The 25,543-nt window shown below is 51.4% G+C and overlaps 12 protein-coding genes across 12 annotated transcripts; 3 read left to right on the forward strand and 9 right to left on the reverse strand.

Moving 5' to 3' along the window:
* Positions 1-217: 217 nt before the first annotated feature.
* N7506_007373 (aspartate--tRNA ligase MSD1) lies at positions 218-2,355 on the forward strand (the record flags this gene model as incomplete). The annotated part of the gene is made up of 3 exons (XM_056956666.1): positions 218-404; positions 479-1,188; positions 1,237-2,355. The coding sequence occupies 3 exons, from the start codon at positions 218-220 to the stop codon at positions 2,353-2,355; spliced, it is 2,016 nt and encodes a 671-aa protein (XP_056811000.1).
* A 1,016-nt stretch (positions 2,356-3,371) lies between these two features.
* Positions 3,372-4,756, forward strand: N7506_007374 (carbohydrate esterase family 5 protein; the record flags this gene model as incomplete). The annotated part of the gene is made up of 3 exons (XM_056956667.1): positions 3,372-4,089; positions 4,164-4,351; positions 4,403-4,756. The coding sequence occupies 3 exons, from the start codon at positions 3,372-3,374 to the stop codon at positions 4,754-4,756; spliced, it is 1,260 nt and encodes a 419-aa protein (XP_056811001.1).
* Positions 4,757-5,207: 451 nt separating this feature from the next.
* On the reverse strand, positions 5,208-6,805 carry cox10 (protoheme IX farnesyltransferase; the record flags this gene model as incomplete). Its single annotated transcript, XM_056956668.1, has 2 exons — positions 5,208-6,608; positions 6,653-6,805. The coding sequence occupies 2 exons, from the start codon at positions 6,803-6,805 to the stop codon at positions 5,208-5,210; spliced, it is 1,554 nt and encodes a 517-aa protein (XP_056811002.1).
* A 533-nt stretch (positions 6,806-7,338) lies between these two features.
* Positions 7,339-7,782, reverse strand: N7506_007376 (uncharacterized protein; the record flags this gene model as incomplete). Its single annotated transcript, XM_056956669.1, has 1 exon — positions 7,339-7,782. The coding sequence occupies one exon, from the start codon at positions 7,780-7,782 to the stop codon at positions 7,339-7,341; it is 444 nt and encodes a 147-aa protein (XP_056811003.1).
* Positions 7,783-10,459: 2,677 nt separating this feature from the next.
* N7506_007377 (uncharacterized protein) lies at positions 10,460-10,663 on the reverse strand (the record flags this gene model as incomplete). Its single annotated transcript, XM_056956670.1, has 1 exon — positions 10,460-10,663. The coding sequence occupies one exon, from the start codon at positions 10,661-10,663 to the stop codon at positions 10,460-10,462; it is 204 nt and encodes a 67-aa protein (XP_056811004.1).
* A 2,114-nt stretch (positions 10,664-12,777) lies between these two features.
* On the forward strand, positions 12,778-13,732 carry N7506_007378 (putative monosaccharide-P-dolichol utilization protein; the record flags this gene model as incomplete). Its single annotated transcript, XM_056956671.1, has 2 exons — positions 12,778-13,404; positions 13,466-13,732. The coding sequence occupies 2 exons, from the start codon at positions 12,778-12,780 to the stop codon at positions 13,730-13,732; spliced, it is 894 nt and encodes a 297-aa protein (XP_056811005.1).
* Positions 13,733-13,851: 119 nt separating this feature from the next.
* med8 (RNA polymerase II mediator complex subunit MED8) lies at positions 13,852-14,609 on the reverse strand (the record flags this gene model as incomplete). The annotated part of the gene is made up of 2 exons (XM_056956672.1): positions 13,852-14,428; positions 14,485-14,609. 2 exons carry the CDS (start codon positions 14,607-14,609, stop codon positions 13,852-13,854), a joined length of 702 nt encoding a protein of 233 aa, XP_056811006.1.
* Positions 14,610-15,521: 912 nt separating this feature from the next.
* N7506_007380 (uncharacterized protein) lies at positions 15,522-16,748 on the reverse strand (the record flags this gene model as incomplete). The annotated part of the gene is made up of 3 exons (XM_056956673.1): positions 15,522-16,093; positions 16,169-16,408; positions 16,469-16,748. The coding sequence occupies 3 exons, from the start codon at positions 16,746-16,748 to the stop codon at positions 15,522-15,524; spliced, it is 1,092 nt and encodes a 363-aa protein (XP_056811007.1).
* Positions 16,749-18,140: 1,392 nt separating this feature from the next.
* On the reverse strand, positions 18,141-18,998 carry N7506_007381 (uncharacterized protein; the record flags this gene model as incomplete). The annotated part of the gene is made up of 1 exon (XM_056956674.1): positions 18,141-18,998. The coding sequence occupies one exon, from the start codon at positions 18,996-18,998 to the stop codon at positions 18,141-18,143; it is 858 nt and encodes a 285-aa protein (XP_056811008.1).
* Positions 18,999-20,575: 1,577 nt separating this feature from the next.
* Positions 20,576-21,339, reverse strand: N7506_007382 (uncharacterized protein; the record flags this gene model as incomplete). The annotated part of the gene is made up of 2 exons (XM_056956675.1): positions 20,576-21,186; positions 21,252-21,339. The coding sequence occupies 2 exons, from the start codon at positions 21,337-21,339 to the stop codon at positions 20,576-20,578; spliced, it is 699 nt and encodes a 232-aa protein (XP_056811009.1).
* Positions 21,340-22,279: 940 nt separating this feature from the next.
* N7506_007383 (uncharacterized protein) lies at positions 22,280-23,666 on the reverse strand (the record flags this gene model as incomplete). Its single annotated transcript, XM_056956676.1, has 3 exons — positions 22,280-23,206; positions 23,256-23,399; positions 23,466-23,666. 3 exons carry the CDS (start codon positions 23,664-23,666, stop codon positions 22,280-22,282), a joined length of 1,272 nt encoding a protein of 423 aa, XP_056811010.1.
* Positions 23,667-24,235: 569 nt separating this feature from the next.
* N7506_007384 (uncharacterized protein) lies at positions 24,236-25,027 on the reverse strand (the record flags this gene model as incomplete). The annotated part of the gene is made up of 1 exon (XM_056956677.1): positions 24,236-25,027. The coding sequence occupies one exon, from the start codon at positions 25,025-25,027 to the stop codon at positions 24,236-24,238; it is 792 nt and encodes a 263-aa protein (XP_056811011.1).
* Between the last annotated feature and the right edge of the window lie 516 nt (positions 25,028-25,543).

The following is a 25,543-nucleotide window of genomic DNA, read 5'->3' on the forward strand; positions in this document are numbered from 1 at the left end:
ATGACAGTCAGTACATCAAGATCAAAAGCAGTGGTGATGGGAGCAGTATACTCACAAGTATAAAACTTGGAAGGATGAAGAAGAAAAGATGTAAAATCCGCGGCTTTTATTTCTGCAGCCGCTAGTCCGCTTTTAGAGCGGTGTGTATTCTGCCTGCTCTTTTGGCAATCAGTCCATCCAACTTGTCTGACTTGTCGTTTAGTATTGTTTTCGCATCATGTCAATTGCTGCTGTGCGGCTTCGCAATCTGCGACTTAGGTCCAGCTATGTGGAGATCTCAAACATCTTCCATGGTCGGGCTGTTGCGGCATGCAGCCCCGTGACGTCGCGGCGGTTCAGTGCGAGAGCTTGCTTGCGACAGGAACCTAAGCTTCCTGCATTTTTAGAGGCTTATAAGAAGGCTGGTATGTAATACTGCAGCGTGGGGTAGCACATGGAATACCTTGTGTCAACGCGGGCTCTGCTGATCACCATCCAGTCGCTTTCCCGCCTGCCACCCATGATTTCGCGTCGTTCTTCGTCAAGGCCGAGCCAAACGCCCAGGTTGTGCTACACGGCTACCTCGGAGCCCGCGTCGATCTATCGAAGAAACTGTCCTTCGTCCGACTCTCCGACCCAACCCTCCAGCACAGCGTACAAATCGTCGCACTCGCAAAGAACAATGGCTTCGAGACACTCAAGAGCCTGAACGCCAACAGCCCTGTCGCTGTACGTGGCACCGTACAGAAGAAGAAGGCCAAGGGATCAGAGCCAGTTAGTCTGGAGGACACGTGGGAACTAGCTCTGGAAGAAATCCACGTTCTCAACGAGTTTCCCAAGGATATTATCATGACACCGGAAACCGTCTTCCCACCCGAGCAGCGATACCTGCAGTTACGATCGGACGCTGAGCTTCGCGACGCTTTGAGATTCCGCGCGAAAGCACACAATCTCTGCAAAGAGGAGTTGGAGAAATTACAGCCTTCTTTCGTGGAGATTGAAACTCCATTGTTGTTCAAGTCCACGCCTGAGGGTGCGCGCGAGTTTATTGTTCCTACGCGCCGGGAGGGATTGGCTTATGCTTTGCCGCAGAGTCCGCAGCAGTATAAGCAGATTCTCATGGCTAGCGGACTGCCGCGCTACTATCAGTTTGCCAAGTGTTTCCGGGATGAGGATCTGAGAGCGGATCGGCAGCCGGAGTTTACACAGGTATTTATGCTGGACCTTGGGAGATGGCCCATGGCTAACCTAGTATAGCTTGATTTGGAAATGTCGTTTGCAACAGGCGACGATGTGATGCGCACCGTCGAGGGCGTTATCCGTCGACTTTGGTCAGAGTTGATGAAAGATCCTGCGCCAGAGGGACCGTTCCGGAAGGTTTCCTACCAGGAGGTCATGGCCAAATATGGCTCCGATAAGCCGGATACCAGGTACGGAATGGAAATCATTCGCCTTGATCATGCTCTTCCGGTCGATTTGGTCGGTAAGATCTCCGACTTGGAGAATCCTATCGTGGAGGCTTTCAAGGTCGAAGGGAACGACAATGATCCTGCCGAGACTCACAAGTTCATCACTGATTTCTTGGACTCGCCGGCCGGTGCCCCGTTCAACAACAACCCCGATGGTGGACCTGGTGTCTTTATCTACAATGGTAAACAGCCGCTTTGTGGACTACAGCCCTTCGGGTTCGAAGCCGCGGAGCAACTTGAGGAACTCCTCGATCCCGACCATGGTGACTTGATTATCCTCCAAGCTCGTCCCCGCGCCCCCTTCTCTGGGGGTTCGACGCCAATCGGCGATCTTCGCCGTGCCCTCTACGCGGCATCCGTCTCATCAGGATTTAAGCCTGCGGCGACAGGCTTCGACTTCCTCTGGGTCGTCGATTTCCCCCTCTTCTCCCCGTCCTCGGAGTCTGAGCCTGGCCAGGGCGGCGCAGCAGGCCTCTCCTCAACCCACCATCCTTTCACAGCACCCAAGAGCCCCGCCGATGTAGATCTGCTCCTCACAGACCCCACAAAAGTCGTCGCGGACCATTATGACCTTGTCGTGAACGGCGTCGAGTTGGGCGGTGGCAGTCGGCGTATCCACAATGCCGAAGTGCAGGAATTCATCTTCCGTGATATCCTGCAAATGCCAGCTGAACGATTGACGGACTTCTCACATCTACTTGCCGCCCTACGCTCAGGCTGTCCACCGCACGCCGGTCTGGCATTAGGCTTTGACAGACTCGTTGCCGTCATGCTGGGTAAGGAATCCGTGCGTGACGTGATCGCCTTCCCGAAGACCGGCAGGGGCGGCGACGATGCCATGGTCGGCTCTCCCAGCCCCATGACCGAGCAGGCACTGGAGACGTATCATCTAAAATTAAGGAAATAGGCGGATTTGTATATGCCTAACATCCCTGTACCATAACTCTGTACTATATCCGAGATTCCCTACATCATTCCCACCTCCGCTTTACAGCCGAAAGACAAACAAGAGAGAGAGAAAAAATGATATACACTACACTTCACACTACATTTGTAACCGGGTATTAGGGCTTCGGCAGGCAAGGCTGATTCTGACACACCACAAGCCAAGGGTCTTCCCCCTTGAAACCAGCCCCGAAGTATACCACAAGGCTAGAACTGCAGCTCTGCAGGAACATTGGACATGGCTCGTTAGTGTGGGGGAGTGGCTTACAGTAGCGCACACCCATTTTGGAGCCCAACGGTCAAATTGCCCCATTCGGCTCGAACCCATTTTTGAGAACGATCCATCGTGCACTTTCATTTATCTTAAACCTTGTATTCCATGTCCATGGGTTGTTTCATCTTCTGTTGGATCTATCTGATTGCAATATAGTGTTGTTGTATAGTGAATGGAGATACGTCAGATTTTGCATTTGTTACATCCTTGGAGTTTGGGGCCATAACGGCTATACCTCGGCTAACGTAGACCGGGCTTGTTTACTCCGTGCTGCTTTCAAATATTAGTTATCTGATCTCGAATGATCGACGACGTTAAGCCGTGCTCAATTCCATTTTTTTGGTTCAGGAACGATAGCGAAGATCAATTTTGGGTAGAGGCCTGCCGTCCGATCCCGGCCGTATTCTCTGGACTATACGCATCGGATCCGCATGAAACAGGGTCCTCCACCGTTTCACCGGGTCTGTAATTTAACCTATAGAGTCATCATCCGATTGAAAATTCGAGTATGAGAAATGCCGTGCCTCGGTTGACTCGAGAATGCAATACAATGGAGCATGGAAATGCCGAACCATCCAAGTATAAGAGCACGCATCCCCTTCAGTGTAGATCCAGCGAGCCATTCCATTGCAGTCTTCCATTCTTTCATTCCACACACTGTAGAGCCGGTCTCTCAGATTCATTCTTTGTCCTTATAGATCACCATGAAGTCCGCCGTTGTCCTCGCCCTCGCCGGCGCTGCCCTCTCGGCCCCCACCCGCACCGTCGAGAGCCGTGACTTCCCTGCTCTTGGAAGCGGAACTGGTGGCCTCGATGCTCTCAAGTCCATCTTCCCCGAGCTGGGTAACGGCGCTAGCGGCCTCCCCAGTCTTCCTCACTTCAGCGGCCTCCCCGCCCTGGGTGGATCTGGTGGCCTTCCTAGCCTCCCCACCGGCCTCCCCAGTCTCTCTGAGATCGGCGATGATCTCAAGGAGGGTGCTTCTCAGACTGAGAAGCGCCAGTTGTCTGGTCTCAGCTCTCTTGAGTCCCTCATTCCCAGCTCGAGCTCTGACAGCAGCAGCGGAAGCGGCCTCAGCTCCCTCCTGTCTGGTTTTGGTGGATCTGGAACTAGCGGTAGTGGCTTGAGTGCTCTCGAGTCTCTCATTCCCAGTGCTGGTTCCTCCGGCAGTGGCAGTGGCCTGAGCTCGCTCCTCTCTGGCTTGGGCGGATCCGGGACCACTGGTGGTGGCTTGAGTGCTCTTGAGTCCCTCATCCCCAGCGCCGGCTCCAGCGGCAGCGGCAGCGGTCTCAGCTCCCTGCTGAGCGGCTCATCCACCAGCGGCGGTGGTTTGAGTGCTCTTGAGTCTCTCATTCCCAGCTCTGGCTCTGGCCTGGGCTTCAAAGCCCGTCGTGATGCCACCGAAGTCGAGAAGCGCCAGCTTGGTAAGTCGATAACCCTCTCCTCTTCTCTTTCCCGTTCTGTGGTCGAAGGTACAAAGGCTAATTGACCATCTAAGGCGGCTCTACTGCCAACGGCGTCACCTCCAAGGGCGACTGCACCGAGCTGACTTTCATCTTCGCTCGTGGTACCGGCGAGATGGGCAACATGGGTTCCGTCGTCGGACCCGAGGTTGCAACTCAGCTGAAGTCTCTCACCAACAACAAGGTCACCGTCCAGGGTGTGACCTACGCCGCCAGCGCTGCTGTAAGTCATTCCCAGTCCAATCGATCGACCATCCACTAATTCAAACAACAGGGTAACGCCGAACTCGGTGCCAGCGGTGGTCCCGCCATGGCCAAGCTCGTCAAGCAGGCTCTCAGCCAGTGCCCCAAGACCAAGGTTGTTGTCGGAGGATACTCTCAGGGAGCCATGGTTGTGCACAACGCCGCCAAGAGCCTTTCTGCTGGTCAGATCTCTGGTGCTGTTCTCTTCGGTGACCCATTCAAGACCCAGTCTGTTGCCAACCTCTCCAACGACAAGCGCAAGGAGTTCTGTGCCACTGGTGACCCCGTTTGCGAGAACGGATTCAACGTCATGGCTCACCTTACCTATGGAAGTGACGCGAAGACTGCTGCGCAGTTCCTTGTTAGCGCTGCTGGCCTTTCCTAAGTTAGCTTCCTGGTGAATCGGACAGGAATTGATGTGTTGCGGATTGATTGTATGAGATGGTTGACCGTGATGAATTATGTCTTGTTATCTTTCTAGCACAGTTAGTATGAAATCATTGACATCTGAGATCTTTCGCTTCCTAAGAGTAGAATCGTAGCTCCCAAATGTAGGCCCAGGGCAGGACGTCGAGATGATGCAGGTCAAGTGGTCAGGGGTTTTGAAGATGGAAGAAAATTGTATCAATAGACTGTATAAGTCCCGTATTGGAATGTTGTTATACAAAGACAGAAAACGCCACTCCAAACCGCTGTATAAGACAAATGTTGAAACCCAAAATATAGGTAGAGAAGATCAAGGATTCTAATGCAAAAGATCAATGCGAAGAAAACGAAAGCCCGCCCAAACAGGTACACACTCGAGCAAACAGCAAGGTGCGTTGAACGAAAGCATCTCATGCGGTGGACAAGGTGCTTGAACGAGATGAGGATGTGCGAGAGGGCGAAGAGCCATTGGGCTTAGAGTTCTCACCCTCAAGTTCGTCCTCGTCATCGTAGTAGAGATATTCCTCCTCATCCTCATCCGGATGTCCGAAGATACTCCTCCAGACACCATCCCACAGACCCTTCTTGGTGACAAGGCCACCAACAAGAAGAATGGGCAACTGCCAAATACTTGCCCAGAACAGACCACGTGCGGTTCCATTCGCTCCTTGGTGCTGCCAGAAGCGGTAGGCTTCGCGGACAAGCCAGCCATTGGCGAAAGTGCTAGGAACCAGGAAACCAGCTCCGACGACATCGTACCACCAGAGACCAATAGAGATGGGGAACATCAGGAGAGAATAACGAAGGGAGACGCGAGCGTTGCGGGCAGGGTTCACCCAAGCCATCATCCGGTATCCAGCGGCTTTGTACTCATCGCGAATCAGATGGGAGAGGGCGTTGAAGTGGGGGAATTGCCAGGCGAACAAAATTCCACCAAGCAGCCATCCACCAATACTACCCTCGCTGAAAAGCATATCGCGCCAATTGTCATGTCCAATGGTGGCAGTCTGACCTGCTGCCGCGATCCATCCCATCAGGGGCGGGATACCACCCACGATCGCGCCGACCCAGGTGTTGACGACGTGGATCCGCTTCAGTGGCGTATAAACGAATGCATAAAGGAAGATGTTCGCGGCGGACAAGGCTGTCGTGGTGGGGTTTGTGCCGACGTAGAGGAGCGAAAGACCCGTCACTGCAGTTCCAATCGCGAAAAACAGAGCTCCCCGGCGCGAAACAAGTCCGCGAACCAGTGGACGGTTACGGGTTCGGGACATCAGCGCATCGTATTTCGGTTCGAACATCATGTTCAGCGTGTTGGCGCTGCAGCATGATAGGAATGTGCCCGCGGTCAGGTAGATGAAGGTCAATGTCGAGGTCGAAAGGGTGGGGAGTGGGGTCATGGCCGGGTCGAGGGTGAGCAAAGACGAGATCGGGTACATGCCGTATGCGGAGGTGGTGGTGAGGAGAATCAGGAAGGATAGTCGAGGTTTCGTCAGAGCAAGGTATGCTGCCAGCTTGCGGCGGAGGGAGGTGGTGGGGAGGGCGGAAGAGAAGTTCGACAATTGCGCAGATGCATCCAGTGGTAAGTTCTGTTCTGGTTTCCCGGTGGCATTGCTTTCCTCCTTCAAGCGTTTCCGTCTCCGATGCGGTAATTCGTCGGCGTTAGCTTCTGCGGCAGTTGTTGCAGGAGATGACGCGGGCGAGTCCGCTTGAGCTGCAGAAGGATCGGGGGAGTTTGGGATGTGAAATTGAAGTTCTTGCTCGCGTTTGCCGGGGCAAGCGAGGAAACAAAGCTGCCTTTCGCCCTTGACCTGCCATATAAACCATTGGCCGAGAAATATGATTTGTGAAATACCGAAGGAGACTCATCCGCGATGCCGGTCTGTCGTTTCGTGGATGACAAGAACCCTCGGATGGCCCCAGAGGGTAAAGCGGTAGCCTTGGTGAGACATGAGCATACAAGCGCCTCTCGAGGCCTCCGTAGTAGGGAAGGCCGCAGCAGGATCATGGCGTGTCTGTCGGAGAGAAGAAATGTGGACGAGAGAAGTTGAATTTCCCCGGTGCACGGGCCATATCCGCTCAATCATCATACCACCACATTTGGTCTACGCAGCTATTGATCCTATTGCAAATATTCTACAGTGGAAAGATGTATTTGAGAAACAGTGTTGCATTTGATGTAAAGGTCAACCTGATTATTCCATAGAAGTCTCATCATAGCCAGCAATGCCACTTGTTCCACCACCAGCGCAACTTACAAGATCTGCCATCCGCCATGTGCGATCCAAGGTGCCATGCCATCCAGTCAATGTGTGAGTGTGTGCAGTGTGTGTAGGGGTACCATGAGCCAGAGCCGAGTTCAAACCACGTTCGCCGATTGTTGAAAAGCCTGTTGAGAGTTCGTTGAAGAAGGAAGACAAGGAGCAATGTCAAATGTATGATTCACCACCAAAGCAAACAGTCTTGAGGTCTCCTCTGTATTGGCTCCAAGTAGCATCTTCGCGAGCCGTCCCCTGCAGAGACTCTCCTGCGGAGACCCTTTCACCAAGACTGTTTCTTTTCCTCCCTCCATGAATGCCAAAGTGTTGTCACTGCTGTGGACTGTTTGTTGAACCTGAGCCAATGTTGAGGAATGTTTGATGTGCCACCAAAGCAAGCAGTCTTGAGGTCTCCTCTATATTGGCTCCAAGTAGCATCTTCGCGAGCCGTCTCCTTCAGAGACTCTCCTGCGGAGACCCTTTCGCCAAGACTGCTTCTTTTCTTCCCTCCTCTTGAAATTCCAAGGACAGTCAGCAGGTTGTTGAGCAGCAGATTCAAAGCCAATCGGAACAAATGTGATTCACCACCAAAGCAAGCAGTCTTGAGGTCTCCTCTGTATTGGCTCCAAGTAGCATCTTCGCGAGCCGTCCCCTTCAGAGACTCTCCTGCGGAGACCCTTTCGCCAAGACTGCTTCTTTTCTTTCCTCCTGTTGAGTTCCCTGGCATGGTGGAATAATTGAACGTGGAATGGCTGAATGTGGAATGTGCAATGGCTGAACGTGGATGAATGGCTGGACCTGGAGGATTTGAGCAAAACAAATATGATACCAACAAGTATGAAACCAGAAACCACCAAAGCAAACAGTCTTGAGGGTCTCCTCTGTATTGGCTCCAAGTAGCATCTTCGCGAGCCGTCTCCTTCAGAGACTCTCCTGCGGAGACCCCTGTTGACCAAGACTGTTTCTTTTCAAGGTTTGCAAGCAGTGTGGATTGTGGGAAGTGGGATGGGATGGCTGGATCTGGATGGCTGGACCTGGAGAAGTGCGCAAAGCAAGAATGGTTTACCACCAAAGCAAACAGTCTTGAGGGTCTCCTCTATATTGGCTCCAAGTAGCATCTTCGCGAGCCGCCTCCTTCAGAGACTCTCCTGCGGAGACCCATGTTGACCAAGACTGTTTCTTTTCTTTCCTCCTCTTGAAGATCTTGCAAGCATTGTGGATTGTGGGATGTGGACGGCACAGATGGGGATGGTGAATGAGCAGATTGAGTGGAAGAAGGTTTGCCAGACTGCTGAAAGCAACCAGTGTCAGTGTAGATACAGAGGGCACAAAAACGAACAATTGAAAACTCACTGTGGTCGCCATCGGCGTCTCGTTGCTTTTCTCTCCAATGGAGATAGTGGATGCGAATGTGCATGCACATCGAGGTGGAAACAAATAAACAGTGAAAACAAATAAACAGGACAACTGACAGACTGAACATGGGGAAAGACATTGTAAAGGCGACATGAAGACAAAACGTGAACACGAGCAAAATAAACATGAGAGAAGAAAGCATAAAGGTAAAATGAAGACAAGAAAGCATGAACATGGAGAGATCGAGCACAGGAGGAAATGTATGACAATAAAGATGATGATGTGAGGACAGAGCTGAATTTGAACAGAGCGAAGATGAAGCTGACGATTTGGATCAAGCTGGGACTTGTGGAAAAGACATTGAAAATAGAAAGAGACAGTTGATAATGAGAGGATGAGAGGATTGAAGCGAATTTTGAAGCAGTTGAGAAGGCACCAGTGGAAATGATGTTGACCAAATAAAGTTGTCGAACTCCTCTTGTCGAAGATGGTTGTTGGTATGTGCGCTGAGGGCAGCTGAGCTGATGCGTGTGGATCATGAGTGGAAACGATGATGCTCCTGAGGGATTGTCAACATGTCAACATTGACCAAATTTCAACAATTCCTTAGAGGGAACTCACAGGTATGAAGACCAAGAGGAGGACCAGAGAGTGGTGGGCCAAGGAGGCATGAGCATGTCATTGAAGACATGAGGTCGAAGTGTTGTGAAGACACGAAGGCAACATGAAGGTAACATGAAGCCATGAGGTGGAAGTGTCATGGAGACAACATGAAGATGTGAAGGCAACATGAAGTGATAAGGTGGAAGCATCATGAAGATGTGAAGATGTTAAGACAACATGAAGTCATGAGGTGGATGTGTCATGAAGACAACATGAAGATGTTGAGACAACATGAAGTCATGAGGTGGATGTATCATGAAGGCAACATGAAGATGTTGAGACAACATGAAGTCATGAGGTGGATGTATCATGAAGGCAACATGAAGATGTTGAGAGAACATGAAGTCATGAGGTGGATGTATCATGAAGATAAGATAGAAGTACCATGAAGACAACATGAAGTCATGAGGCAGAGGTGTCATGCAAGACATGAGATGCCGAGGGTTGACTGAGTAAAGGTAAGCCAAGGAAGGTAAAGCAGAATAAGGTTGACAGATGTGGGGTGCAGGCATGTGGGGAAGCATGAGAGTGGGGGAAGAAACTTACCAAGTATGGAGGTGTCAACCGAGTGTCGAAGTAGAAGTGCGTTGTGCGTAAGTGGTGGTTGTGGGATGTCGAAGGACAATGCCCAAGGCCTTTGAAGAAGAAGGTGCCATGATGTGGTGGCCTTGCAAGGTCAATGCCCCATGGTCTCATGTGATCAAGATGAGAGGTAGGTGGCAAAGACCAAAGGTGCAGAAGGCCAAAGTGTGGCAGGGGCCAAGATGTGGAAGGTAAGAGAGGAAGAGAGTTGAGGAAGAGAAGAAGAGAGAGGAGGAAGAGAAGAAAGGAGCCTGTATATATAGCCCTGAACGGCACTAAGCCCGATTGGGAAATCGAAAAAGGAAGGAACGCGTTCTCTCTCCCTCCCAGTACCTGCGGGGGCACCGGTATAGCTCCCCAGAGCTCCCAGATCTTGTGACATTTGGGCCAGGTGATCCCTCAGCGCCGTGGAGGAGCATTGGGCCACACAGGAGCCCGTACTGATGTTTGACAGCCCGCATGTTTACAATCGAAATGAAGCGGTTACCTTCAAAATTAAGAGTTATCTACATAGCCAATTCATCAAGTAATCTATCCTGTGCCCAGCAGCAGCCAGATGAGCCCAGATCAGAAGTAATCGACCAGCCACACACACACACACACACACACACACACATTGGTCTGGAGCTGAGGTTCAAAATACCAGTGGCATACGGCCACACCACCATTTTTGGCTACAAAGACACAACGCTCAGGTCGTAGCGAATATGCATGTAGATTTTTAGGCCACGAGTTTGTCCCACGTCAGATATAGTGTGGATCTCCACCCCGGACGATCATCCACGGGAACTAGCCGGACTCGGCTAGCGTAGGCTTGGCCCCGCGCCCCCGGCCAGAGCCGCCCATGGCCCTTGGTAGCAGAGTATCGCAGATTGTCCAATCAAGCCATCCAGACCTTGTAAAATACCCAGTGTAGCGATAGCCAGTGCCACAGGCTCCTCGCGCCGGTCATCGTCCCGTATGGAGCCTCGGTGGCAGCCTCGTCGATCACGACCGCGGTAGTCCATGTCGGGTTAGCCACGGCAGGCTGGCAGACACTGTAGCATAGCCGTTAGATGAATCCAGTCAGTATTTATCGCTCGTGTAGGCTCTCAGAGCACTGCTCACCGTGTCTCCGGCGCGTTGGCTGTGTGTCGTAGGCTGTAGCCGCAAGACGCGGTTGGTCACCACGGCAGTCGCGGACTTCCGGCGATGGATGAGATCGTAGAGTCAGGAGCGAGCGATGCCATCAGCTGAGATGACTTGCTGTGATTAGATGATAGGCTCTCCGCTTGTGCCGCGAAGAGGCGTCAGCTCAGACACAGCGATGGGTTTGGCCGCGCCCCATCCTGTGAAGCCGCAGAGAACGGCCACAGCCATCCAGTCATCCTACTGCAGGGAGCCGGGGATCAATTGGTGGATTAGGATGATCAGAGCCACACTCTATGGCTGCTGTGAAGCACGCTACGATCGCTACGATGTGGCGCTACTGCATCGACTGGCACACGATCGACACCTCCGCCAGGCCGACAGCCTCATGAAACTGTGTAGACTCCGTCCGTGGACGCGACACAGCTAAGTATACAGCCTTCCAGAGTCATTCCGGTGTCTATCTGCGACCCACGTCCACCATACTGACAGCATCCCGCCGGCGCAACAGTTTCCGATCCAAGTTTCCGGTGTCCGTCCCTCTCCGCTACGACAGCGATCGCTGCGCGACGTACGACTCCCACGGGCCAAGACTACGAGTGCTCAACTACCGTGACCCCTCTACCCTACGGATACGCGTCTCAGGAGCTTGGAAGGCGTTGGTGGGGGGCTATCATACGCGTGGTGGATGCTCCTCTCCTGGGTGGCACATCTCATCCATGGATATTGGGACGGGATATCATCAGGCAAAGGAATCAGTAGAGGGAAGCCTCTCCTACGACTAGGGATGCGTCGATGCTTGCTGGATAGTTTCTACAGACTCGTGGTAGACAATCGATTCATGTGGGCACTTAAGTTTCGTTGTCGAACCAAATATATATCTTGAGATCCCTTACCACGTTGGTGGGACTTCAGCTCTACAGAGACGCTATACCAAAACCTGCGGGCAGGTTGGCCTTGTAGGTGGCATTTATCATACAATGCAAGGCTTAGCAGGTGCGACTCTTCGTCGGCACTGGGTAAACTGCCTAGAGGTACTTAGGCCCCGGGGCCGCTACGTGAATGAAGCAATCGTCAGGTAAAAAGGCTACATCACCCTCATCGCGTTGAAATGTTCTAAATCGGGGAATGTGAGCGTGATAGAAGTGAAAAGAAAAGCAAATCCACAGTGCATAGGCAAGTAACTAGCCGGTATCATTGGAGTCAACAGCCCTGGAGGTTGTGCCCAGTTGTTCATCTTATTAATATGTTTTCAAAAAAAAGAAAAGCCGAGCCTGGGGCTTGATCCCAGAGCCTTAAGGTGTCACAACAGTGTCGGGAGTTTTCCCAGCGCAGGCTGCGCGAATCCCAACACAATAGAAGCCTTATGCGCTACCATTGCGCCAGCCCGGCTTTGGTATCAGACCCACCGAGTGTACCATTTTTAGATACGGCATCTACTAGGGCACAAGGAATGTACTGGATCTCCGTGGACTCTTACACATCTGAGCATGTTTACGGGTCTTGTCATGTGTGCACGGGTCGATTCAGCTGTATGCAAGCAGCAAAAGAGATCCCCCGATAAGGCGTACGATAATAGAGGAAGCCAGGAAACTGAGCTTATTCAAAGACGAGGAAAAGGAAGCTTGATCACTAAAGTAGCGTGTTGCGCATACTATACCTCTCTTAAACAGGGCTTGTTGACCCGATAGAGCACCAAAGCTGACCTCGAGGGAAACCAGGCATTAATGGACAGGAGAACCGTAGGACCCCTCTAAACTAGATATATCCACGGCCCTCGGAAAAGATTGAGGCTTCCTGTATTATGACAAAGGAAATCAACACGGCAGATCAAAAGCCGACACGAAGAGCCGTGTACTCTATAGACCTCGGGAGCATATAGATCAAGACCCACGCTAAACCCAAAGCAGCTAGCGTAACCAGCGAACATTCGGGAAGTTTGTAAATGTGAAATGTGTATTGTTGTCCTCCTGCACAGCACACCACCGCAGAAATGGATACCCTTCAGAACTCCGTGATCACACCTCTCCAGCCATACCTGGCACCCATCGTGTCCGCGATCCCCGAACCAGTCCACGATGCCGTGATCTCGCTCATCGGCGCACCATGCCACAACGCGCTCCTCCTCGATCTCGACGTGACCAAAGACCCCGCCTGCACAACCTTGGCCATCTCTAAGGCCCTGGGCATTGCCATTGTTGGAGCCAGTGCTATTGTCAAAGTCCCTCAGATCTTGAAGCTCATCGGCTCTCGCTCCTCTGCCGGTGTCTCTTTCATCTCATACGCCCTTGAAACTGCTAGCTTGCTCATCACCCTCTCTTACGGTGTGCGCAACCAGTTCCCCTTCAGTACATATGGTGAAACGGCTCTTATTGCCGTTCAGGATATCGCGGTCGGAGTCTTGGTGTTGCATTTCGCCGGAAGGACTGCTGCCGCTGCAACTTTCGTCGCCGTTGTTGCGGCGAGCATTTACGCCCTGCTGTTCGACCAGACTCTCGTTGATGCGCAGACCATGGCGTACTTGCAGGCTGGCGCCGGTGCATTGGGCGTGGCTAGCAAGGCTCCTCAGATCTACACTATCTGGCGCGAGGGTGGTACTGGACAGCTGAGTGCTTTCGCGGTATGTGTTTACCTTGCAAGGGTTCTACCCCAAATTGATTCATGCGCTAATTGGTTTCTAGGTCTTCAACTATCTCGCCGGATCTCTGTCCCGCATCTTCACTACCCTCCAGGAAGTCGACGACAAGCTGATCCTCTACGGATTCATCGCCGGTTTCTCCCTCAACGTCATCCTCGCCACCCAGATGCTTTGGTACTGGAACGCCCCTGCTCCCGCGAAGAAGCAGGCTCCTCGCGCCAAGGCCGTGGAGAAGACACCGGTCGCGCAAGCCTCGGGCGCATCTCCCCGACCCGGCGCAAAGACTCCCACCACCCGCCGACGGGGTTAGATAGGGATCATCCTGAGCTTCACTTCTTCACTTCCGGGTTATATCTATTGTAATGCCATTCGTTCCAAAACGAAACACTCATTTCCACCTGTACATTGCGTAGTCACACAAACCATAGCCTACGGCATACGCCCAGTAGTCATATGGCGCAGGATCAGATCCAGCGGCACAAACGGCTGCACAGCATGAGGATGATGAGGCGCAATCTCGAACTCCAATCCCGCAGCCCCAGGCTTGCGATGAACACCAACAACATCCATTTCCTCTTCATCCTCCTCGCTCTCCTCCTCAGACCCCTCATCATCCTCCAACTGTCTCTTCAAACCCGTAACGACATTCTCAATCCCCTTCTCGCGCTCCTCAAGCGTGAAATTCCCTCCCCAGTTCCTCCGTCTCGCTTCCTGATTCGCTTCCAGCGGCGCCCACTCCCACAACTGAGCGAGCTGCGCGTCACTAAGCGTTCCAGACGCCGGCGTCTCTGTCCCTGCCGTGCGACCGCGCGCTACCCAGTCTTCGACGCGAGGATCGAGTTTTGTGCGGAGGAGTTGTTCGAGGGTGCTTGCTTGCGTGCGGCCTGGGTATTCGGGGCCTGGGTAGGCGACTAGTGTTGAGAGGAGTTCACGGTGGTCGGAGAGCTGTTCTGAGACGCTGAGGAGGTTGTTGGAGATGATGCTTGCTTGGGATTGAAGGGAGGACCTGGGTGTTTTTGTTAGTGGTGGTGATCGTCGGGGGGTGTGGGAGCTTGCGCTTACCATGGTGGGAGGGGATCGCTTGAATTGAGGCTTGAGATTAGAGAGCCCAGTGAGCGGGTCAGCTGGACTAATCGCTGGCGCGATTGCTCGAGGACTTTTATTTGGTCTTGGTTGAGGTTGGACATTATGTATGGGAGTTGGGGAAGTTTAGATTCTAAGATCGCGGAAGCTGTGAGATCCCCGCGCCGTTTTTACTTTACCGCAACTTCAATGCTGTTGTCTTCACGTACCCTTTTCAGCAGCTACGGCTCTACAAAACACTTTGTCTATTGAGTACTCCGTACTGCTAGATAAAACGCTCATTTTGATTTTGACAGCCAAGCTCATGGGCGCGTCCTCCCCTTTTGTCAGTATCCAGCATAAGCACAGCAGCCCGTGATCCAAAAATAACAAGATCCTCGTCCTTCAAACTTTATCAGGCCACTTAGCCCTTGGCGGGATGTGCTGAGACGCCTGCAGAATGGTCTGAGCAATCTCCAATTGGGCCGACTCTCGGCCGGACGGTCGGAGGGGGCACCCCAGCCAATCTCCTGCATTCATATGGGATTCTGTCTGGTGTAGGTTTGGCCTGTCTGCGTTATTGGCGTAGCTGGGCGGCCTGGGGTGCTATTTCGGGAGACGATTGCTGGCCAAGGAGTCGATCACTCACTGTACCGCTGAGGATAAGTAGACATGCTCGCCCAGGGCTGCTGATGCTTGGAACACACCGCTAGAGTCGAAATTCATCAGCGGTTTCCGGGATTACCTAGTCCAGGATCTGGTATTTGGTAGTTCAAAAGTCTACATTCAAATACCTGTGACTATATACTCCAAGGACATGCAGACATGACAAGATCTCAGGATATTTGGGCGCAGGAGCTTTGCTCCATCAGTCGAATCCAAAAATGCAACACGCAAACGCCAACAATGACATGAGCCGATAACGCTGACTTCATTTAGCTCAATCCAAGACGAGAGACAATCGACTACCCAACACAGTTCTTGTACATTTTCCCTGCATGGGAGACCACGATATTAACCCAGGCTTTTCATTCACATCATTGCCACTGCTGCGGTCTCTTCTGATCAGGGTCCAGAATCTGCGAATGAACAGGAGACTGACTCGGCAGCTGCTCGGTGACCTGATGCGAGAAGCCCGACTTAGTCTGTCCTTGGAAGTGTTCCTGGTACTGCTGCTGATATTGCTGATCTGAGGTGGAATGGCCATACGCAAGCTCTTGACCGCGGCCATCATTATCCATGAACCCCATGCCAAAGCCGTACCCATATCCACCAGCGGCATATTGCCGCTCGGCCCAAGCCTGCTGGGCGTTTGAAGAGTCGTTATTGTACATGTGATGACCAGTCTGGCCGGTGCGGCGCGCCTTCTTGCGACGGTGCCGAATGAAGAAGAAGCAGCATATTGTGAGCGAGCAGAGGATGAGCAGGAAGCCTACGATAGGGACCGCGATCACGACGCCCAGATTGAGGTTCGAGGAGCTTGAGCTTGGGGTTGTGAGGGAGAGACTAGAGGGGAGGAGAGATTGGGTGAAAATTCGAGTTGGTTCGATCTTGAATTTCTTGCCTGTGACTGTCCTGAAGTGACAGTTGTAACGGATGGATTCTAGGACTGTGGGGAAAGGTCAGTACGAGGCTCTTTTCGACCGTTGATGCTTTGCCAAGGGAATATGCAAGGCAAACGTACAATTTGCCATGTAGACCTGGGTGGTAGTATAGTTGTAACATAGCTCGCAGTCGTTGACGACATTGTCGGCGAACGAGGGGCTGTCACACCAGTCATCCAGATTGGAGATACTCGGCTCCTGGATGTCCTCTCCTACCGCCGTGCGAATGATATCGCATGTAACTGGGCACGGAGAGGAGGTATTGGAAATCGAGTCCGGGTATCCGAAGACACAAGTCGAGAACGCGTAGCGCAGGTTGTCTAGTCAAGTCTGTCAGCATTGCGCAAGGCTTCTACGACCTCCAGGGTGATACGACATACAGAGACCCCAGTTCACGTCCGATTCACCGGTGTTGGTGTCGTGGAAATCACTCTCCAGCTGGCAGGAAATGCAATTTTCGAATTTCTTCCCGGTGGCCGTTTGATTGTAGGCTTGATCCAGGCACGAAATCTCGTTCGATGTGGTGTTAGTCGTTGTTCCACAGACACCAGCACAGGGTGAGCCTGAAGTGGTTCGTAGTGCCCAAACCGCTGGACTCCATAGAGCCAGCAGACACAATGCTACCGCAGAGGCTCTTGCTGTGCCAAAGCACCCAATCATCGTGAACCGAGACAAATTTACCTCTGACCTTACAATGAGAGGGTTCAAAGGGGGAGACGGGCAAAAAGGCCAGAATAGAATCAAATCATGAGCGATGGCAAGGTGTAATTTAATTGAATGCGACTGCGGGAAAGCTTCTTTTTGTCACTGCGAACAGTCCTGTATGTGACGAAGTGGAGTGATCGAGTCACAGCTCAACGCCCACGGATGTACGGGGTACACTTGGAACGATGCTAATGCTAGGGTGAAGAAATAGGGAGAATGCATTTGTCAAATCAAGCAGGCTGTTTCCCGATGTTGAGAGTGGACGCTTAGAGAGCGTCGCTTACAGGTCAGGAAGCTAAAAGGTGCTGTATTTTGGGTTGGAGAACGAGTCAGTGGAGACTGGAAGGATTAACCGGGCGGTTTTGTGAAACTTGTTGGAGACGTGACGGGCGTGTGATGAAAGTGAGCGGTTGATTGGTGATGAAGTGTGATTGTGATAGCTTGTGCATATGCACGGATCCATCCCCCTCACCTCCAGGGCTGTCCCCGGCTATCTACATCGCACCGCAAAAGTTCCCATCAGGTCAGGTGATAGCCCCACAATTTTAGAAGTACTCGAGATGATGCCATCATGATATCACACCATCTCCTGTACAGTCTACACTCTTCAAACTGACTTATGGGCTTCAAGATAGAGTCCAAGACTGTATGTGAGTTTTGAAATTAATATCTTCACTGGACGCATAGCAGTATGGCAAAGATGTTGCTGAGTATACTTGGAAGATTGTGGGGCCATCACCTGACCTGACGGAAACTTTTGCGGTGCGATGTACTTTTAGAGGAGATAAGGGTACATTGTTTACTATAGCAGATGTAATACTAGTTAAGGTATCATAATTTGTTGCGCAAATAACCGACCGCTCCTATGTCCCAAGCTCAGCATTTTGTGATTGCTTCTCGTTTGCGCACTCCGTTTGGAGCACATATAGCCCCAGAGACCGTTCCTTTTAGGAATCATTGTTTCTGAACTTCTCAAGTTCTGCTTTTTCGTAATCTGCCGCTTCTACCGCTTCTAAGCCTTTTGCAGGACCACAATCAGACAGCTTCTGGCATCTTCTGACATTCTATGCCCCTTTGTAATAGGCATACATTTCCACGTACGCTCCCAACGTTATACCCTGGCATTCCCATTGGTCTGGCTCTATGTACATAGTTTGAAACACTAACAACTTGGAACACCAAGTAGTAGACTATTGATATTGTCTCTACCCGCCAATCAACCGAGGATGAAAACAAAGCCGCCCAAATGCATGATCAATCTTTAGTAAAGTAGAGAGTTCCAACCCATCAAAACCGCCAACCCAGTATACAGGTAGATAATTATTGTTTCAAAAGCATGTGCGCACATCAGCCGTAAAGCTCATCGTAGGAAGGGACCATTTCCTGTCGGACAGTGGACTCCGGGGTTTGAGGCCGCAGACGACTGTGTCTTCTGTCCGGGAAGACTGTTGATTTCGACTTAGGGTGACCAGGAAGGCTATAGCGAAGTGTCCCCGAGGGTATGAAGGGGGCAGACACGGAAGATCCGGCGGTATAGCTGGTTCGCGGCGAGTGTATGACACCGCCCGGGCGAGATGCCACGGGAGCTGTGGCATAGCTGTGAATACTGTCGGGACGCATGCGCGAAGTCACAGAAAGCGGCGGTGATTTCGCGGGAATGTCATAATCATCGGTGTGGTATCGTGGCTGTGATGTATCTGCTAATTCGTAGATCCGTGGACTGCATTCCGCTGGACCTAGGCCGTCGCGGTCCTCTTCATCTTCGTCGCAGCAAGAGCTTGAGCTGTCGTCATCGAAGACCGAGCTGGAGGCATTGTGACTGGGCTCGCGAAGAAGGTCGCTAATACCTAAGCCGTGTAATGATGGGCGTGCATTCTTGTCGTGATGTCGGATATTGTGATCGAAATGCCCGGTTGGAAATGATGGAGAAGCCTCCACTGGGCGCTCGGGTGGACTTCTGTTTCGCGACCGCCGGATAGATGAAGTTGGACTTGGCTCGTGGAATGAACCGACTGAGCTATATCGCGGGTCTGGGCCATATTGCGAGCTTGGCTCTCCTGGGGTGTTGGCGACGAAGCCGGAAGGTTGATCCCACTGATTCCAAGATCCGTGGGTGGGGTGGCTGATGGCAACGTCGCCCCAACGAGCGTGTAGGTCCGTGGACAGTCCGCTCTTCTTTTTAAACTTCTTCATTAAAGCCGCCATAGTATAGGAAATACTTCCTGTTCAAGTTCGGGCAGGCGGCACCTCGGAGACTTAGATGTAATGCACCAAGGAGAAGATAGATCACTGCCTTGAAAGGTGTTCATCCCAGACCTGCCAAAACCCTCCACAGAGAGCCTGAGGTAAGAAACAAAAGCAGGATTTCAAACCACAGATCCAGAGAAACAAAGAGAGTGGATTGGGGCAGATCCACTACCGAGTGTTGAAGTTATATGAGAAGTCCATTAAGCCGCACTAGTCAGTCGTTGACCGCATGTGCGAATACGTTGCGCCTGATCCAAAAAAGGAAGGATCTTGACGGATGCTTGACTAGAAGGTTGGAAGCCAACAAGCCCAACGAGCAACTAGAGTCCTGGTAAAAAGCCCGGGAGTCTGGGTTGCCCCCTCTGCTGGCTGCCTCGGGGCAAAGTGGGAATTGAGACGACATGGTTTCGAAAACAAAAGCGGCCCAGGATGAACGAGTCAAGCAAACGGCAGGTTTAGCAGCTCACTGACTGGACGATCCAGCCGGGCCAACGTGATTGAGAGGCTCCAAAAGCTGCAGTGTGCGCAAAGAAATGCAGGTAAGAGGGGTAGTGAATGTTGGTAACCCCTGCTGCCCCTGGTCACCTCCAGCTAGGCTGAGAAGGAAGGCGAAGCCGCGGCGCAGTCAAATTGAGCTGATCTTCTGGAAGCGGGTCACAGCCATCGGAGGTGTTGTGTGTTGACGCAACATAGTAGTTAGTTGTCTTGGCATGGCGCTTGTCGAGAGGTCTGCATGGCGACGACATTAATCCGATGATGCATTGCTCGATACGGCGTACATGAGCGTACTCAGCTCTGCACGATATGACTGGTGAGTTAATTTCCTGGGTTCAAGGGACGGAGAAAACAGGGGTATCGTTTGATCCATCATGCATAGATAGGGTCGAAGGTGAGGAAAGAGGAACAGGTGAGCGACAGGGATAGAAAGAGGGGTCGGATCTTGATGAGAAAGCAAAAGCACTGTCTCACTGTGCCTTTTAATCCCTGCAAGTGGATTTTTTTGACTGGAGTGGAGTGGAGGAGTCAATACCGATAAAACTACTCCGTACCACAGTGTGGAGACGGAGTTGCGGCATATATTGCGAGAACACAAAAGCACTCTCGAGATGGCCTTCGAGTCTTGGCTACGGTTGATCTTCCAGCCACTCTCGTGGGAGGCGTTTGGATAGATTGAAAATAGGCGCCGAGGGGATTGAAGAGGAAAGGATTGGGGTGATCTTTTAGTTTGGCGTAGCACGGACCAGGGGTTGAGTCAAGATCGGACCCGGTGGAGATCCGGCTTTCCCCTCTTGTTTATTGCTTAATTCGATATTCACGAGCATTTTGTTCCACATTCTGAACCAGCTGGGAGTGACTTGATTTAGGGAAATTCAGCCGAGGAAAGCAAACTTTCCACTATTATTTTGGGAAAAGAAAGCCGAAAAAAAAAAAAAAAAACCAACACAAAACCAACAAAACAACAAAACAAAACGTATTTGTACCCAAACGTGGCATCGTGACAGTCGTAAAAACAAGCCAACGCCACCATCACAGCATTAGCGGAAATTGGTGATCAGCCGCGACAGAACGGGTTTAGATTGTTTAGTCCCTTTGGAGTCGGCGGGCTGACCCGAGAGCATTGGCTCGGAGAAACTCCTTTCTCGTCTCTCCCGAGCATCTTGGTTCCCCAAAGGTCTAAGCGGCACTGGATAGTGCAAAGCCATTGGTGCCTGCTCCGTAACTGGAGGGTAGGTTGACAGCCTGGCATCGCCGTAGTGAACTGCACTTAACCGGGAGGAGGGGCCGGGATGCGAGTAAAGAGAGTGGGAGCAATTTGCATAACTATTCATGTCAAGGATCATTGATGTTGGCCGTATCGGTTGATATTGTGACGGATCGTATTTTGGTATTGTGGGGTATGGTGGAGGCTGTTCAAACGATGGTCGTGATAACTGCTGTTGGTATTGATGATTGTACTGGGCTTGACGACCATATTCCGGAGCGAAGGTGGAGAGTGGCCGGGGTGACGGAGGGATGCTTCTATTGTAACCCATTTCTTCTATCTTATAGGCCGGTGGGGGCTGAACGGGCGAATATTCCTCTTGTTGCGCATTTCGTCTCCGTGCCCGTTCCTTGCGCGAGAAGAGGTATGATAAGCTTCCAGCCACTGGTTGTGTTAGCCACGTTCCGCCTCCCGTGTGCCTTGGTTGAGATGAGGCTCTGTAAACTTACTTGCTAGGTCTCCAGCTACAGCTCCAAAGGTAATGACCGGCGTGCGAGGAAAGTTGTTGGAGCAGGTTCCAGCAGGGACACTTAGCATAGCCCAGTACCCGAGCTACGTATGAGCGACGACAACACTGGTCAGATGTTTAAAGCTGGGAAGCGTTGGCCAATAGGACAAACGACATGAATACTGGGTTGAGCTCAATCCAGGTGATGAATACCCGTCAAGAAAAATGGATTCGAGCTTCCAAGCTCTGAGCCGACCTCAGGATGAAATGAGTGTTCCTTACACGAAGTTGCGAGCTTGGGATAATGGGGATATATAAGACCCTGAAACGCAACATCAAAGCTTACTCGCATATTTCAAGGTTAACACACGGTCCACCGGTGGACGTCCAAAGAGGATTTTTGAGCGGCTCGCAGAGAGGACCAAGATAGCATCAATTAGCTATAGATAGATTGGGAAAGTCGACATACCTAATTAGCCAACATTAACCAGCATTAGCTCAGTTAGCCTGCATATTCGAACCAATCCGGTAGGCCAGACCACCAAAGAAAACGCCATAATTTCTAAATTAATACAGGTTAACAGTATTCAAAATCACTACTTGTGTTAATTCCGGCGTCACCGAAAATCCAACGACTCCCGAGGTCGATGACTGGTTCGATGTAAGCGCCGCCGAATGGACGAATGACGACCCCGGTTCACTCGAACCTTGGAAACCTACTATATCCCGAACACATCAGGAGTATACTGTACGAAGACATCATCGGTTGATCGAGGCGGTTCTATCAAGGACTAGCCCACTGATTCAGCCCAAGGCGATGAGCTGTCGAGTGTTTCCCGCCCGGCTTGACATGTTGGCTCCTGCCGGATACGGAGACGGGTAATTAGGGCTGGAGCGCCCGCATGAATCCTTGCACTCGCTGTCAAGTCGTTACCCACGCTTGATCAAAGTACAAACAAAACCGGGAATTGATTTTCTTCCACTTCAGATGTATCCTACTTTGCCGCAAATGTTGCCCGGTAGAGCCGCCTACTCTGCATACGCCCGGTAAACTGCGATGCCCTTCTCAGTGGTGAAGTCAAGCGCGACACCCTGCCCAACAAAGAAGACCCAGCCCTCACTCAGCTCAAGGGTCTTACCACCAGGGATGTTCATCTGTCCAGACCCTCTGGTGACGACCATCAAACTAGGTCCCAAGATAGCCTTGTGCGTCTCCTCCTCCCCAGCGCCAAGAGTGGTACAGAGCACCGCGAACTCGCTAATAGGTGGCGCATAGACATCTGTCTTTCCTTTCATGCCTTTGTCACTCTTTTTGCGCGGTAACAGCGCATCATTCGCATTATGTGGCACGAAACTCAACGCCTCCCCGAACAGCTCGACGCTGTCCCGATCTGCAGCCGGACAGAAACCGGTGTTAATGACGTTGTCCGACCGCGCCATACATTCAACGATGTCACCCTCCAGATAAGCGTGGATGCTGTCCGCTGGAACAAAAACGGAGTCACCAGGCCCAAGCGTCAGGTAGTTCATGAGTAGGGCGGCAACGAGATTACCGTTGTCGCCTTCACCATATTGCTTCGCCAGACGGGCGAGAAGAGCCGGGATGTACGAGTGAGCTCCAAAATGGGAGTCCGGAATCGCTTGTAGGTCTCTTGTCGTCTCCTCGACTTCCTTTGGTGTTGCATTCAGAAGATTCTTGCACACTTGGCGCAGAGCCTCGTCGTTGAACTCGCCTTTCTTGGGCAGGAACTTTGCCAAGTGGTTGAGTCTGAAAAGCGTTTCAATGTGACTGAGCGGTTTCCAGCCAGCGAAAAGCTCGAACTTGGACAGTGCAATTGCAATCTCCGGCTTGTGCATAGTGTCGCCATACTTTTTGGGGTCTTCTTTGTGAAGTTGCGCGGCAAGTTTGAGGTCTGGGTGGATCTGAAGAGGCAGAGCCTGACTGAAAGACAGGATCTGGAATTGATTTAGATTCGCGACCGTGAAATGTTTGGTAGTAACGGACCTTTGGCAGGAATGGAATCTCTGGGCCCCACCGATCGTGTACCGACTTGCCGACAAGCTGGGGGTTTTTCTTTAGGTACTCTCCAAGGTGCTCGCCTGTCGACAGTAAGTAGGATGGGTTTGATGGGTAGGTTCCCAGCCACATCTAGTTGGTGATCAGCATTTTTGACATGTAAAGCCCTGGAGGGCTACTCCGAAGAATGTGTGTCACCTCTGAGTAATGTTTGGAATCATCGATCGGTCCGTTGTTCGGAGACTTGGACCACAACTGAGCTACAACGGACTCTTTCCCTGTTTTGCCCCAGGAGTCATTCTTGTCACGAATAAAGGTTAGCATGTACTGGTAGAATTTCACGGCGGATAGTATTTTTACCTTAACTCCACATCGAAGTTGAACAACTGCATCCGCCATTGCGTTCAGCTACCTTGGGGGAATTGAATCGACTTTGTTTAATTCGTTATGAATCTTATGAATTGTACGGATAGAATTGTTGTATGAGAACTAGAAGCTTACAGCCCGACTAAGGGTCTTAAGTTCAAATTGTGGTATGTCGTCACTGTGATGAATCATTGAGGCGCGGAAGAAATTGGCCATCAAACCGGGCCCAATTCTCATCCGAACTTGAAGGGAAGATGAGCCCACCAATAAAGAAGTTTGCCCCCCTCTGGAAGTATGCAAATATTGCTGCTGGGATCTACTTGGTGGTGAAGATTATTCTAGCCAAGGGGCCGCACGTGCCGAATGCGCCGAATGTTCCCTATACAAACATCCGCACTGAAAGTATCCAATGAATGAATAGATAATTCGGGGGTACACTAGATGCTAAACCATAGAAATTGTGCTCATTCTGAGGGTCATTAAGGGGGTGACTCTATAGACCAAAAAACGCCACAGATGCCAACGCTGAAGAAGAAAGCCAACGAAAACAGATGAAAAGCTTGAACCTCCAGAAACAAGATAATAGAACAAACAAAAGTGTGTCAATCATAAAGGTCATCCTGATCGGGAACCATCGCCATAGTCAGAGGTTTTGAAGAAGCTCGCTTGCGGTCGGCCGAGGCAGAAGGTGATGTTTTACGGCGAGAAGGCAAAACACCTCCTCGCCGCGAGTGTTCCGAACCATCCACAATACTGGTGCGCATCTTCTGATGGTGATCATCGTAGCTGCGGACCCGAAAAGTCGGCCTGGAATCACGATTAAAACGGTTGTCATTGATCAACTCGGCATTTCGATCCCGGCTCGGTTGGTAGTTGCGATGAGAACTAGAAGAGTGACCGCGTGGAACCGGCGCTCTTACATTCTCTTGAATGTAGCGACCACTCGTAGGAATGTAATTGAATCGATTGCCGGGGGCTTTCGGGTTTCTCTCCACTTCAGACGGGTAGTGTTGCTGAACTGGTTTATATGCGAAGTCCGCGGGGCTATGGTTGAAGTTTGAGCTTGAACATCCAGAGCCACGGGCCGGTCGCAAGTTTTCGAGGGACAGCGAGCTACGGCGTGATGTGTCTGATGACGAGCTGCAAGCACTTTGGGCATCGTCATAGTCTCCTTCAATTGATGAGTGGGATGCATGGTGTCGGTGAGAGATGCCTGGCACGTAGCCCGGCCCGTAACGAGATTCATGTGTTACCGGACGATGAGGGTTGTCATACTGGCTCCATGATCCATCTGTTGGAACTGAGATTGAGGCATCCCCCCACCGGGCATGAAGAGGCTTTCGGGAATCCGACTTCCGGAAGATAGAAAAAGATCCGTTGATCATACCTGCCATTTGAATGGGTAGGGTGTGCGTGTTGTCGATTCGTGACTTTTTGAGATTGCCCTCCAGCAAGAACCGAGTGTGACATTCGAAGAAAGGAAACAGCTGGGAGCGACAGATATTAAAGTTGTTCTCGGAGCAAAAATATCTGATGAGAACAAGCAAAGAAACAATGACAACGACCAGCGAGTCCGCAGTTATTAAAATTGACAAACAAGACTTGTGTTGAGCTTCGCCACCAAAGATCATCCACAATCCGCAGCACAGCTCCAGATTGGATCGTCGTGATCACGACGAGCTAGGGTCTTGAGAATCAAGGAAAGGTCGGTGAATGGTTCGGAAAAAAAGCACTTACAGACCAGCTGAAGCACACAAAAAAAGCAAAAACAACAAAAACGAAACAAAACAAATTCTATGCCAAAGTCACCACGATGAAGTGGAAGAGAGATTCTAGCTTCATTGTGGAACGCTTCCCGGATATAAAGCTTGGTGTTGTGTTGATAGCCGCCGAGGCAATTTGTTTGGTGT

This window comes from Penicillium brevicompactum (genome assembly GCF_028827555.1).
Source record: "Penicillium brevicompactum strain IBT 35665 chromosome Unknown utg000005l_segment0_segment0, whole genome shotgun sequence".
In the NCBI taxonomy this organism is placed as follows: Eukaryota; Fungi; Ascomycota; class Eurotiomycetes; order Eurotiales; family Aspergillaceae; genus Penicillium; species Penicillium brevicompactum.